The 14,921-nt window shown below is 37.8% G+C and overlaps 1 protein-coding gene across 14 annotated transcripts in view; it reads right to left on the bottom strand.

Annotated features, from left to right (window-relative positions):
• CD44 (CD44 molecule (IN blood group)) overlaps nucleotides 1-14,921 on the bottom strand; it is an 87,143-nt gene that overhangs the window by 31,377 nt on the left and 40,845 nt on the right. For 3 of the 14 annotated variants that reach the window (XM_077114405.1, XM_077114406.1, XM_077114407.1), the window contains exons 4-5: nucleotides 14,031-14,102; nucleotides 11,618-11,848 (exon numbers count right to left, since the gene is read on the bottom strand). In XM_077114405.1, the coding sequence (XP_076970520.1) occupies nucleotides 11,618-11,848; nucleotides 14,031-14,102 (303 nt within the window). Of the gene's footprint in view, nucleotides 1-120; nucleotides 232-702; nucleotides 919-3,271; nucleotides 3,428-4,576; nucleotides 4,706-6,829; nucleotides 6,950-11,617; nucleotides 11,849-14,030; nucleotides 14,103-14,921 lie in introns of all 14 variants that reach the window. The other 11 variants (XM_077114395.1, XM_077114394.1, XM_077114397.1 and 8 more) reach the window with 11 other exon arrangements.

Genomic DNA, 14,921 nt, shown 5'->3' with positions numbered 1-14,921 from the left:
ATATAAGAAATTATTGTGTGAAAGTAGAAGAAGTGGTCAAAGTCAAAACAGTTTCCCTATTCTTTGGAACAATTTCACCAACTCATCTATACCAGAAGTGCTAACCACCATCCTTCTTACTTGTGCTTGTAGAGGGCTGGGTTTTCTCATGATGCTCTTGATGAATGAGAGGAAGGTGTGGTTCCTGGGTCCAGTTTTCCCCATAGGTCCTGGTGCCAGTTGTGTCCACATCTGTTGTGATGATGGTTACATACACTGTGACTTTTTATTGACTAACTTTTAACGTTTCTGTTCTTCCATTAAAGTACGTGCTATTTAACAATTCTATGGCAGAGTAGGATCTCTGAGTTTCTACTTTCAATAATTTTGAATGATTTCATTAATCTGTTCCAAGAGAAAACCATGGGCACCGAATTGTCCAATGGTTACTTGTTATTCCACCATAACCATTTTGTCAAGGGCAGCAACATAAACCATTTTAACATATTCATTTTTATAATGAAGTATACATATCTTCTGCCTAGATTATATGATTGACAGATAACTTTTAAATGGACTTGAATAGCCTCAAAAAAGCCCACTAATAATTGGTGATCCAATAGTAACCACATTTCTCACTGTGTCCCAACAGCTGACCTTTGCAGCATCATAGGCTTTGAGGGGGGAAAAAAAATCTTTAATTAAATATGCATAATCCATTACCAGTCATCCTTGAGGTTGTCTGAAGTAGTACTTCTGGATGCACTACAGGTGGGTTCCATTGGAGCCGATCTTCATTCTCTTTCGGGTAGTTAAAAACTCGCAGTGTGGTTGAAACTGGGATGATGATGATTGAAGCAATTAGGAAAATGCTATTTCTTGAGCCTTCACCAGTTGCTTTGCATATTTCTCCCATCTTTAGTTTCGAGCATGAATCATCTATACCAGATTGTATAGATGGTTGAGTGTAAATGGAGGAAAAGCAGAGAGTGCCTTCATCTTCCTTCAGCCATACTGTTAAGCATCTCAGTGTCCTGGGTATTCTGTCATGGAATACCTTGGTGTTCTGAACATGAGATCTTCCAGGGAAAGCAGCCAAAGAAGCTGCAGCAGGAGGAAGAGTAGTTTTGAAAACACCAGCCCTCCACCGAGGATAACCAAAGACCAAAGAGTTTTGCCCATGCATGCAATCCGTAGCAGCCCTCAGCACTTGAAAGCCCAAGGAATCTGTATCATAGCAAGAATGCTACACGTGTCTCCTCAGGCCGAAGAGGTAGCTTCCTGCAAGTTACACCATCATGATCATTTAATTTTGTTGGGAAAGAAACACCCTGAGCAGCCAGAGATTTTCCTGGATATGATTCTGAGAAAGAATATCCACCTAGAACACATACAATTAAATGACATATTTCTGAGTATTCACCCACTGTATTCTCATCAAATACAAAATATATTATGAGCAAGCCATGTAGAGCCAATGAAAGCACACAAGACACATATTCAGTAGTAAAAGAGCACAGTAACCAATCACCATCACAGCAGCACACCCCTTAAAAAGGCATAAATTCACCAGTGACCTGATGCAGTCACCCAAAACCAAGGAGATGTACCTCACAGAGGGATCATGACAAAATCAGAATCACAATGTCTTTTGTGAAAAGATTACTTACAAATCCATCCCAGTTCCGTCAAATTTTATTTTAATACCCAAATAATACAAAAATATTTTTAGAACACTAATACTATCAGCTGTATTCACAGGTGAAGAAAACCCAGTTTAGAACCATTAACCATGTTTCCGATAAGCATGAAACAGTGGCAATTATCATATCTCTCCAGGAAGAGGGCAACCTGCTGAATTCTGTTCATAGGTGCCAAGCAGAAAAGTGAACTGCAATTGGAAAATATGCCATGGAGAACAAAAATACCATACCAAGGATAGCTCTTCTCTGGACATACAACTTATTTCAAGTTGATCTGTTTGGGTTGTCACCATGGGAGTTTAATTTCTTTAATATCAAGACCACTTCATTACTGATGGCCATTCCTGAAAGGCAGGAATGAATGGAGCCCAGGAGACAGTGTTATTCCATTTTCTTTCTGAAGTTACTAAAAAGAGCTTTTTTCCCCCATAGACTAAGCTCTGTACAAGTGTCAAGTCTAAGGAATGCACCATTTAAAAGTCTGGATATAAAACATAAAGTTCATCTTCAGTAGTTATATCAATGCTATATACTCAGATGTCTTCAAATGCTGAGCTATTTTGGGGACACCTTCCACCGTATGTGCTGTCCATTTGGGGAAGCTCTAGGAACTGTCAGGATTCAATGGACCTGAGAGAGCTCATGTACCCTGCAAAGCTCACTGTCTCTTAGGGAAAGCAGAGCCGGGATGGAGTCAGGTTTAGGAGCTCAACTCTGTTCAGCGAAATATTAGATTATAGTCATATAATAGGAAACTCAGTCATTTGGCAGAATATTAGATCAACCTTTGTATATTTTCAGCTCAATTTCCACCTCTTTGTTCTCAAAAGGTATTAAAATTATCACAAATTCTGATGCTATTATGAAGTGGTTTCACTATTTGCTTTTTATAATTGGCACTGCTTTGTTACTAAGTTCAGTTAACATTTGTCCTTCACTTCAATGTATTTCTGTTAAACTGGTGCCCTACTCATCTTTAAGAACCAGTTCTGTTCCTTTGGCCTCTACCAGGGTATGATTAACTAAAACAATTCTCAAGTTCTGTTCTTACCACTTAAACCTTTCTAAGGCCTTCTAAGCTTTCAATTTGGGATCACCTACAACTTTTAAGTAATACTCTCCCAATCATATTCTCTAAGTCTTAGTGATCGGATACACCATGAACCCCTTCAAGGCAACAGCTCTGGCTTTTCTCATCTTTATGTTCCCAGCTCCTAGCACGGTAGGTATGCAACAGATATTTGTTGTAATATTTAATATGCCAATCTCTGACCACGTTCAATAATTCAAAGTTTATTATACTAACTACAAAGAAAATCTGTAGCAACAGACTTTATGGAGTAAACAAAATAGGAAGAACAAAAGGCATTTTATAAGATATAATTTTTCCCACTTTCCAATGTTTATGCTTCCATCCCCCAAATTTCATTTTCTCTTCCATAATCTAATCAAGGCATAACCAAGGTATGACTATAGGACTACAAACTCATGTTTAATATTAACTATTTCCCAAGATAGGTACTATTGGACATCAGAGATTAAGCAGTAAGCCTTGCATAAATGGTTCTACCATAATTGATTATTCTTACTGGTGCTGGCGATAAAGTCTTCGTCATCATCAATGCCTGATCCAGAATAACTGGGGGAGTTTTCTTTTTCATCTTCATTTTCTTCGTTTGGCTCCCAGCCTGCTGAGATGGTATTTGAATCCGAACCTGTCGTGGTGACTTGCATTAGTGGCTGAGCTGGATGCCAAACAACATTTGACAAAGGAAGAAAATTATGTGCAGAAGGAAGCATGGATTGTCGAAAATTAAAGGAGGAAATGGAGAGAGTTTTCTTGCAACCCCTATTCCTATATCCTAGTCTTTGTAACTAATATAAAGATGGATCATAGTTGACCAGGATGTTTACAACCAAACAATTTCCTTAAGGAAGTGAAAAGAAAAATGTGATGCTTTCAGATGCATTTAATATGAACTCATTAAACATGCCATTATAGCTAGGATGTCAAGAATTGAATGGAAAGTTTCACAGGCACCTATTTGACTTGTCAAGCCACTTTCATGAACATCTTGAAATCTAAGTCCATATCAAACATTTCTAAAACTCCCAAGTTGTGTTCATTATTTATAAATTCATTTTTTAATAATCTCTAGAGGCAGATCACTGTATTTTTGAATGTAAATGAAAGCTACACTCAAGTTCCCAATAATACTTTATTACTGAGCGAAAAATGCTAGTCAATTAACAAGGAAATTATTCCTGGCATTTATTAGTCAATCAAAAGTATTGAGTAGAATGGACTGCATGTAGTAGACATTTAGGGAAATCCTTACTTTTTCTTTTGGATGCAGTCACAGAAGAAGAGTTGGAAATATTCCACCTCTTTTTGGTGGTTATTATAGAAGTCTCTTTACTGGAAAGAGGTTTCTTACATTTGGAATGGGATTCAGGATATTTTTTGGAATGTCCAAAGCTACTCCAATGATGGAGATTCTCTATATTTTGTTAGATCTAGCTATGCTATTTTATTTTCTCTGAAAATTTAAGAACTTTTTACAACTTTTATTACCTGAGATGACATATAAATAATCTTTCAGAATCAAAATTTTGTTCTGCATCAAGAAAGATCTGCCCCCTTCTCATAGTCTCACACAAGATTATATTAATTCTATAGAATAGGAAGAAGAAATATGCTAAACGAAACTTTAAAATTAGACATATAGATCTCAGAACTCAAGCTATTTTTAAAATCAGCACAACTCCCTGTAAGACTTTACAATGGACTTTTGAATGAACTTTAGACTTTGACAACATTCCCAGAGGTCAATGGGAATTACTGAAGACTGTTAAAAAAAAACATATGAAATGAGATATTCATAACTCATTACCAGCCATTTTTGTTGTTGTGTGAAGATGATTCTTGGGCTGTGATGGTTGAAACCACCATGAAAACCAATCCTGGACTTCTTGCCTCTTGGTTGTCCTCTCAGGAGTTGTACCACTAGTGCTGGGCAAAGCTGTTGTAACCACGATTGAATTGATGGTTGAAAGGTTAATTATCAATTCCTACGGAATAGCACTGTATATGCTTTTACTCTTTTACTGCATAAGAGAATCATCTATACTTGATATAGATGGTGGAAGGAAATGGAAAAAGCAAAGAAGTACTGTTTTTTCCATGGCCAAAACTGAAGTTTATAGAATGTCAGAGATGGAAGGAACTTAAATATCTGGTTGATGCTCCTCATTTTAGAGATAAAAACATTACATTGGGCAGATTATATGACTTGTCTAAAATCCAAAGTCTAATTAGAAGCAGAGAGATCTCCAGGAGGACATGAAAACTGTCTTTGACTTTTGAGGAACTATCATTTTAAAAAGGGATTAAATGTTTTGTCTGTTGTTCCAAGACTCCACACTAGGACCTATGATGGGAATTTAGGGAAATAGATGTACTTTCAAATATTGCATATAAAACTAATAATTCTGGACTATTCAAGATTGGCCTTCTTCATAAAATGCTACATACCCAACATTAGGCAGAGACTAGATAATCACTTGGCAGGAAAGTTGTATAAGAGATTAAATAATCAGAAGATTGTTTTAACTAGATCATTTAAGATCCTTTCCAAATCTGAGAGTCTATGATTCTAAAATCCAGTTCTCCAGGGTCCTAGTCCCTCGATCTTCTATAAAACTTATTTTGGCCAGTGAATATCATTCTCCTAGAATTTAGGGTATGATATTTCTGCAAGTAACTCCAGATACATAATCCAAGCACCCCAAACCCAGAAGAAAGACAGACTAAGTAGAAGATTAAAGAGATGCCTTTTCATTTTCTCAGGTTAACATCCCCAAATCCTCTAGCAACTTTATCCAGGTAATTTTTTTTTATATATTAACACTATTCTGCAAAGCAAACAGAAAATTTTGAGTCCGAGTTTTTAAAAAGTAGAATAATTAATCAGGAAAGACAGAGATGAATTGACCCAATGATTCCAGTAATAAGACCGTCAGCAACAGCCCTGGACACACAACCAAGATTTCAAAATTTCCAAAGACATGATGTGCATCAGAAGAATAGTTTTGGATCTAAAAGGAGATCCAAAACTGAGAACAAGTTCAAGCAGAGAAGCTGAAACATCATTAAATCCCCAAATACAAAAGTATGATGAGTTAGATTTCCTTTTTTTCAGCTATCAAGAAAGCCCAGAAAAGACCCAATGTAAAGCCCTGCCCCCAAAAAACTTTTTCTCCAAACTCTTTGATCTATGAAGATAAATATTGCAAACATTTAAAAAATACATAGTTTTTATTCCACAGTGCTCCCCTCCCCCACTCAGCATTATCTTGATCATTATAATATGACAACCATAACATCAGCACTATTTTCCTTACCAGACTATTTGTAGAAATAATAAATTTAATTTAGTCAACGTCTTAGAAGCTAAACAAATGTAATGGATCATTATTATGACTCTCCTTCTGTATAAATGATACCTAATTTGAAATAGGGCCACATCTCACACCAACAACAGTTAATAAGTGAAGTTATACTTTTAATCTCTCATTTTTATAGACAGTGAAACTTTTCCCTCAAAAAATTTCAAATCAAAATACCTTGCAAGCATTTAGACTTAATGGTCAAACATCCAGAGAGATTGTTAGAAGTATAGATGCCAGTGTAAAATGGCAGGCCATTTTGTACACTTTATTGTTGAGGTGTCCAAACCAGTTTCCAGGACTTACACTTTCCATCTCTAGATCAGTATTTCCCTCTATTATTATGAACTATGACAATTAGATAAGCAGAAAGTAGAAGTCTGTATTTTATAACAGACTTCTTTCTAAGGGCACATTCTGAATGAATCACATGGTCAAATTATTTCTGAATGAAAAATAATTATGATTCTATGTAATGTTGCCAAAAGGAAAGCAACGTGAGAATTTAGGAGTGACCAGTGATATTCCCAGACCTACAGCCCTCTTTGCTAAATGAAATGGAAAGGAGCCCTGTTTTCACTCAGGATGGTGAACAAGCATCAGTAGGAAACTTTGACATGATAACGGATGCCCTTTCCCTTCACGCTGAAAGACCTGCCTTTCAGGACAACTCATAAGCAAAAGACATAACAGTTTACCTGTCATTGTTGTTGTTGTGAGATCCTGAGTCTCACGCTGTGAATTACCAAACCAGGACCACATCCAATTATATGGCTTCTGAGCTGCTGCATGGCTGTTTGAGTGTACAGTTGGGGTAACTAGATCAATTATGAAAATATCATTTAGTGAGATCCCTCTGAAAAACCTTTACTCTCAGTTCTGTCTCAATATACTGTCTGTATCTTTTACAGAATGAAAATCAGAAAGGAAAAATCAAGACCTGGTTTTATCCTTCCAGACTTCAAAAGTCTCCCAGAATCTTAGGACATCAGAAATACAGACTGTATATGGGTGTCAATGCAATGCTACTCATTTTCAAATTGAACCTCCTGAATATATGCTCAGAGCAAAAGCAAGCATGCCAATATAACAATTATGGGAGTCCCAGGAGAAGAAGAAAGAAAGAAAGGGGTATGAGGAATACCCAAAGAAATGAGCAGAAAACTTCCCAAATGTAATTCAGGACACAAATATACATCTTTAAGAAATTCAGTGAACTCCAAATAGAATAAAGTTGAAGAGAATCATGCCTAGACACAGTAATCAAACTATCGAATGCAGAGGGCAAGGAGAAAGTCCTGAAATCTGTAAGAGAAAAGCAACATCTTATGTGCAAGGAAACACCAATAAGATTAAGTGTCAATTTCTCATCAGAAACCACGGAAGTAATATGGTAGTTGGGTAAACATTTAAAGTGCTGAAAGAAAACAATTGTGAACCAAGAATTTTATATTCAGCAAGACTGTCCTTCAAACATGAGGGAGAGAATAAGATATTCCTAGGTAAACAAAAGCTGAGAAAATTCATCACCGATCAGACCTGCCTACAAGCAATGCTAAAGGGTATTCTTCAGACCAAAAGGAAAGGACACAAGACAGTGGATTGAAGCAGCATAAAGAAATAAAGATCTCTTGTAACGGTAACCATATGGATAAATTTAAATTCCAGTATTATTATATTGTATTTTTTGTATTAAATTCCACTTTTTATATTTAAAATGGTTCTAAAATGAAAATGCATAAAAACTAATGAGAAATCTATGACTTGGGGAATACAATATATAAAGATACAATTTGTAATAAACACAACAACAAAATGTGGGGAACAAAGAGGGGTACGGGTACAGCGTTTGAATAGGCTACTTGTAGTCATTAGGTTCAGGAGTCAACTTGGCCAGGTGATGGTGCCTAGTTGTTTTGTTGTTGTGGACTTAAATCATCAGCATGTGAATTTCATCTATGTCTGATTACATCTGCATTAGGCCAAGAAGAGTGCCTTCCTCAGTGTATGAAGTTTAACATAATTAGCTGGAGGCTGAAAAGGAGGAGTCTGAAGAAAAAGAAAGAGCTCAGCACACCTCAGCTCAGTGCTCAGAGCTTACATAGACCCAGATGTTTTGAGATGCAGAAAGGAAACACCCCAGGGGAAGCCAATATCTATAGAAGGAAATGAGAAGGGACTCAAAATGATACATTAAAATACTCAAATAAAAATGAAAGTATTCTTGGTGTCTGCCCAGGCAAAAAAAAATTAAAGTAGGCATAACAGAAGAACTGAGGGACAAAAAAAAGGCTATAAGATTTACTAAGACCAAATAGCAAAATGGAAGAAGAAAGCTCCACACTGTTAGTGGTTACTTTAATTGCAAATGGATTAAACTCTCCAATCAAATGGCAGAAACTGGCAGAATGGATAAAAAAGCATAACCCAACTATGTGCTGTATATAAGAGACTCATCTTAAATTCAAAGATACAAATAGGTTGAAAGTGAAAGGATGAAAAAAAAAGCATATTATGCAACAGAGAACTGAGGTAGTTATGCTAATATGCTAACCATCACAAGGACAAAGATGATCATTATATACTAATGAAGTAGTCAATTCAACAAGAAGACATAACAATTAAAAATATATATGCACCTAATGGCAGAGCCCCAAAGTATAAAAGCAAATACTGACAAATTTGAAAGGAGAAAGAGACAGTTCTATATTAGCAGTAGGAGAAATCACATGACCACTTTCAATAATAGATAGGCCATCTATACAGAAGATAAGTTAGAAAACAGAAGATTTGAACAATACTGTGAACCACCTAGAGCTAACAGACATAGAACACTTCATCCAACAGCAGCTAAATACACATTCTTCTTCAGTGCACATGGGTCATTCCCCAGTATATCCCATATTTTGGGTCACAAAGCACCTCTCAAAAAAAATTAAAAATACTGAAATCATACAATGTGTTTTCTCTCACCACAAGGAATGAAGCTAGAAATCAATAATAATCAATAATTGTACTAATATAATTTCAGGTGATTCTTGCTTACCTTGCTACCTATCACTGAACCGCAAGAGATTCCATGAACCCCAGGTTAAAATTTTGGCTCTGTACCCACCAAATAACATCAACAACCTGCATAATGTTTTATGCTATTAAAAATCACATTAGCTCAGAAAAAGGAAGATAGAGAAAGGAGTCAATTCCACCAGCGATGCCCTCAGAGAAGCCTGAACATCCTCCCAGAAAATCTGCAGATGTCCCCTACTCACTTCAGAAAATTTACTAAAGATGCAAGGTCTCTGTCACCCTCACTCTAGAGTACAACAGGAATAGGTGAAATTTCAGTCTTCCTGAAAGGAGCTGTGTGAGAGGAAATAATAGCAAAAGCTACTGCTTAGCTAGCAGAGTTTCCAACTTCCCCCACCCAAGCAGATCATGCCAGACCAAGAAAAATAATTACTCCTTTGAGACCGACCCAGAAGACAAGGTATTAGAGTGTTCCAAGGCAGGAGATTGCTTTCTGAATCAATTGAGGCATCTTGATTCCCAAGAATTCCAAATCACCAATAGGGAAAAGGCTGATGACATGACTCCAGGATGGCTCTTCCAAAGAGAGCACATAATAAAAAGGCCATGGGAAGTCAAAACCTTCCCAGGCGATTCTTCTCATTGGCTTTTCCTATTGCCACCCACTAAGGACTCTTAAGGAAGGAATGGAGCAGTCAAGTCAAAGATGTACTTCTGTGTACTGAGCCAGCCCTCCTCTTGAACTCCGCATTAGTAAAGATTTATCATCCCTTTCTCACTAACTCCCAACTCTTAGTCCACCAGTCAGCAGGTTTAAGGAATTCCTCACTGGGTTAGAAAATAGTGTTCCTTTCAGGAGCTCATCAGAAATTAATTTTTCTAGTATGTCATATACAACTTTCAAGTTTTCTACCTGGCTGTTTTCTTTGACACCTTCTTTACATCAGTCGATCTATTTGGATCAACTTGGAGCTGTCACCAGCCTTACTGGACCCCATAACAATTACAGAATGAAGATTAGAGAAGAAAAATCAAGGCCTGATTCTGTCTTATGTTTAACCACGGATTCATCACTTCTGGTGGCCAAATTAGTTCCCCCTTTCCTTAACTATTAAAAGTAACTTAGGGATGGTGCAATGGTAGCTCAGTGGCAGAATTCTTACTTGCCATGCCAGAGACCCGGGTTCGATTCCTTGTGCCTGCCCACGTGAAAAAAAAAAAAAGTAACATAGAGGGCAGTGTATGGTGATTCAGTGGCAGAATTCTCGCTTGCTATGCCAGAGACCTGAGCTCAATTCCCTGTGCCTGCCCATGCAAAAAAAAAAAAAAAAAAAAGTAACTTAGCCACATCTCCTGGAAGGAGAAAAGCAAAATTCTTTTCTCAAGCCAATCCTGAGCTAAGTTTGAGTTGTCTCATAGCACTCTGTTTCTTTGACTTCTGAACTCATATTAGGTTCCAAGAAGGTACCTAAGGCCCCTGTAACTAAAGCAAGCAAATTTCTGTCCCGCTCTTTGGAGGACCAGATATATTCACCCCTTAGAGCCATAACCAGGAAAAGAGACTATCCACACCATGCGAGGAAAGCTACTCAAGACCCAGATGCCATAAGTTTGAATAATACTGCAAAGAAGGAAGGCAGCCAATTTGGAAGACTGCTCCAAAATAGGCTATAGGATAAAAGAAAAGAGGAAAGAGAAAAAAGAGTCAAATGGAAGACATTAACACTTTCCAGTGAAACTGAAGCCCAAGGGGCAAGAACCCAGAGAAATCAAATGCAGTGTTTACATATTTCCACTCTCATGGTCTCAAGTAATGAATTACCCACACAAACCAAACGAGTAGCAAGAGACTTGCCCAACAGACTGTGATACAGAACTCTTCAGCTGATTTCATTTCTTCTGGAAGAGAAGAAGCTAACTCTTCCAGATATAGTTACCTGAACCCAAACTAAAGGAATTATTTAGTAAACCATGGCTCATGAACATAACTGAATATTGTAGAAGCAGTAACATGAGTACATATTAAAAATATTAAGTGAAAAAAGTAGCAGGTAGAATGGATTTATATTCAACAATCCCAACTTTACGAAAACAGTCTTATTTTCCATGGGTAGATAAGAACAAGAAGGAAACATGCAAAGATAAGAACATCTTTTGTGTGAGGCTAGGATTGTTTCTGTAACACTGGGGAGAAGAGAACAAGGGAAGTGTTTCTAAACAGCTTTCCATAGGACGGGGCTTATTCTAAGGTAAGAGAAACAGAGATGTAGATAAAAAGGGAGACGGTGGTAGTTAATAAATACAAAGCAAAGACTACCACAACTGTCGGCTTCCCAAGTGAGGTCACCTACTCCAAGGGACAGGAGAGAATCAGTACAGGAGTGCACATCACTCAGGGAGATCAGAGATGTTCTGCAAAGGAATGGCTATCAGAAAGCCCAGTGATCCAACGCCCTTACTGGTAGCAGGGGTGTGCCTGGTGCTGAGGGGGCGCCAAGGGCTGTCATGTTCTGGAGTCGGATCTGCTGTCGGAAGGGAGGTGTGGAGGATATAACCTCCTGAAGTGCTCCTTTCACTGGAGGAGCCGCTGCTCACGTCCTCATCAGTAGGGTCGCTGGGATGGATATCTTCAGGATTAGTTCTGTATTCTCCCTGCTGGCTGTAGCGGGTTCCATCACGGTTAACGATAGCTACAAGAAAGAGAGAAGGCACTTTCAGAACTTCACAGCCGCCATTTCCTGAGTACAGAAAAGACTGGATTATCACGTACAAAAGTGATTCCCGTGCTATTTTCTTTTCTTTTCGACTAAGAAAAACATCACAGCTACCTAACCACAGATAGAACGTGGGGTGTTACGACACTGCAGCTTCCCCTGCTCCACACATGACCCTGAAATGGGAGGGGGAAAAAGGCTGTGTTTTGAAGTCCCGGAGCTTGACTCCCAGCTCCACCATATCCTAGGGCTGTGGTGCTAGATAAGATAACACTCTGAGCTTCAGTTTCCTCTTCGTAAAATGGTAATGATAATACATTCTGAATGGGAAGCCACAAGCATTATATGATGCAATGCATGGAAAGGGTTCAGCATAGTGTTCAAAATATTCGCTGGAGCTCAATAAATAACAATTTCCACATCTGGTTTGTTATTCTCCTTTCTGGTGTAACATGTAAAAATTGTTGCTGTTATTTCTACCTATTTCTAGGAAGGATTTGAAGTATCAGATGGAGAGGCTACTAGTTTCAGCATGGAAGATATATTTGCAAATCCATGAAGAAATTAGATTTTCTTTCTAAGGTGTAAATTTTGTCACTTGAATCCCTATTCCTGGCTAAGAGATCACATGTCTAAATATTGACAGAAACTCTGCCATCCTGTATGAACTTCAATCTTGAAATTAACCAGGATGGATATATATCAAGAAGATCAAAGTCTTTGGTTTAAACAAGCAAATATCTAGGATGGACAGGAGGAGAAAAAGCAAGAATTCATTGTTCACTGTTCCTTCCGAAAAGTATTTGCTTTAAGTTTTAGCCCATTCACTATGCGAGTGTGTATTTGGCTGAAATTATTCTCTGCCGTATTGCACTGCTGGGGTTAAAGATTCTATCACCTACCAAGCTTTCCCAAAGACTCAATCACGCTGAATGATCTCTGCAAATGAAGACCTGATAAGAAAATATTGACCAAACTCTTATAGGATTGGACTTTCAAAGAGCTCTATGGGGACCAAGGAAATAGGGCATTTATTGAGCATCTACTATGCCTAACTCACATTAGACCCATGATCTCTCTTAATGTGCATATTCTCATATGCTGTTCCAGTAAACATATGAGGAAACTGAGGTTAAGAAAGGTTAAGACCCTCCTCTAAGTTCAACCAGGGGGTAAGGAACTGAAATTTCAAATTGGGTGTTTCCGAGACAGCACATTTCCCATCGTAGGGGTTGGGGAATGATGCTTCTCCTTTCTGTTGCAAGCACAGACCAGGGACCAGTTCCTTAAACAAGAGTGGGCAGCTTGATTTGTGAAGCTTGGGAGAGTCTCAACCCTCTGCCATCACCGTGCACATGAGAGGCATCTAGCTCTGGGGCAGAAATCAGGCTTCCTCGACACTGGAACTTTCCAGAGAAGTGAGGCTCAGAGGCAGCAAGATTAGGGTGAATGGGTGTATGTCTTAAAGTTCTGGCTGGGATACACTGTTTTCCAGAAGGCACAAAGCATGCTTCTGGGTGTAATCGAGATGATTTTAGGTGGACGTGGTCTAAATAATGTTGACACACATACCTGGAATTTTGTACCCTTCATAATTATCTTTCAGTACTGCAGTTCTATGAAACAGAAAAGCCCCGTTTGGGGTTGCAATGTTTCTACACCCCATCCTTGTGAAGCCCCCCTCATAAGAGAGAGCATGGCTCAGACTCAGAGCCTTCCTCAGCCAGAATGTAAGAACACTTTAATTTTTCTTACACTTGAATTTATTCTTAGATTACCTTCTATTTATGGCAAGTGATGTTGGTTTTCCATTTGCAGCTTCTTCTTTTTTTTTTTTTTTTTAAATGTATAAGGGTGGTAAAGAATGGGTCAATTAAAAGAAAAATATCAAGTAAATGGAAGTGCTGTGTACATGGACATGAAAAAAGCATAAAAGTGGTTTTTGAACGACTGAAGCTTAAGGAGCAATGTATATGGGTTAATGAGAGAACAGTCCCAACCCATAGCAGAAAAAGGGCAAGGGATATTGAATCACAGTTAACTATCCCTAGCTTTGGGGAAGCTACTGCTATGCTATTAAAATATAAAACATATAAAATGCATCTGATCTTTTTCCCAGGAATGGGGAAAATCCATCAAGATTAGAAGAGATACTTACTTATGGTAATTGGTCCTTCAAAGGCATTGGGCAGGTCTGTGACAGATGCACAGTCTTCTTTGTCTGGTGGAGCTATGGTGTAGGGAAAAAAAAAAGGTATAAGAACTCTAAAAGAAGACAGGCAAAGTTCTATTAGTTTGTTATAAGGGAGTTTTGTCATAACCCGTCCCAGATCATTTTCTTTTTTCTGAAACTTACCCTGGTAGGAAGTCCTCTGACCTTTTTGATGCATTTTCCATTTTTATTTAGCTTCAAAGTTCCTGGAAACTTACCTGTTCCCCCACCCACCTTAACAAATTCATTCATTAACAAATATATATGTTATATATCAGGCCCCATGGAAGGCAGGATATACAATGGTGAAAAAGATAGATATGGCTTTCTCTAACGAAGCTCACATTAGAAAGGATGTTTTAAATATATTATTATCAAAGCAATGTGCAGACATTACAAAAAATGAAAAAAGTAGAAACTATGGGCTAAAATGAGAAAATCATTTGTAATCCTGGAGACCTATGGCAATAACAGAAAAATATGCCAGAGGCACACCATCAAATGATTTATTGATGTGACCAGCATGGCAAGCTAATTATTAAAATAAAATAACCAAAAAGAATTTACTTGATAGAAATATTTTTAAACAAATTAACCCTTAGTTTTTAATTAATGTTTTATTAATTTAACTAATCTCTTTAAGTGTCCACCACATAGAAAGCACTTCTGAACATGCAGTTTCTAAGGTCGACCATCTTTGGCTTAGGTGGCCAGAATATTTCCTGACAGTATTTCTTTTGTACATCTCACTGTAGGCATCTCTGTCTTTTTTTCCTTTTGTCTTCCATTTATCTTCTTCTACTTTCCCCCCTTCTTTCTTTCCCCCACTAGCATGGC

Source organism: Tamandua tetradactyla, chromosome 8, assembly GCF_023851605.1.
Source record: "Tamandua tetradactyla isolate mTamTet1 chromosome 8, mTamTet1.pri, whole genome shotgun sequence".
Taxonomy (NCBI): Eukaryota; Metazoa; Chordata; class Mammalia; order Pilosa; family Myrmecophagidae; genus Tamandua; species Tamandua tetradactyla.
Note: the sequence above shows the minus strand (reverse complement) of the source record. Positions and strands in the feature narration are given on the sequence as shown.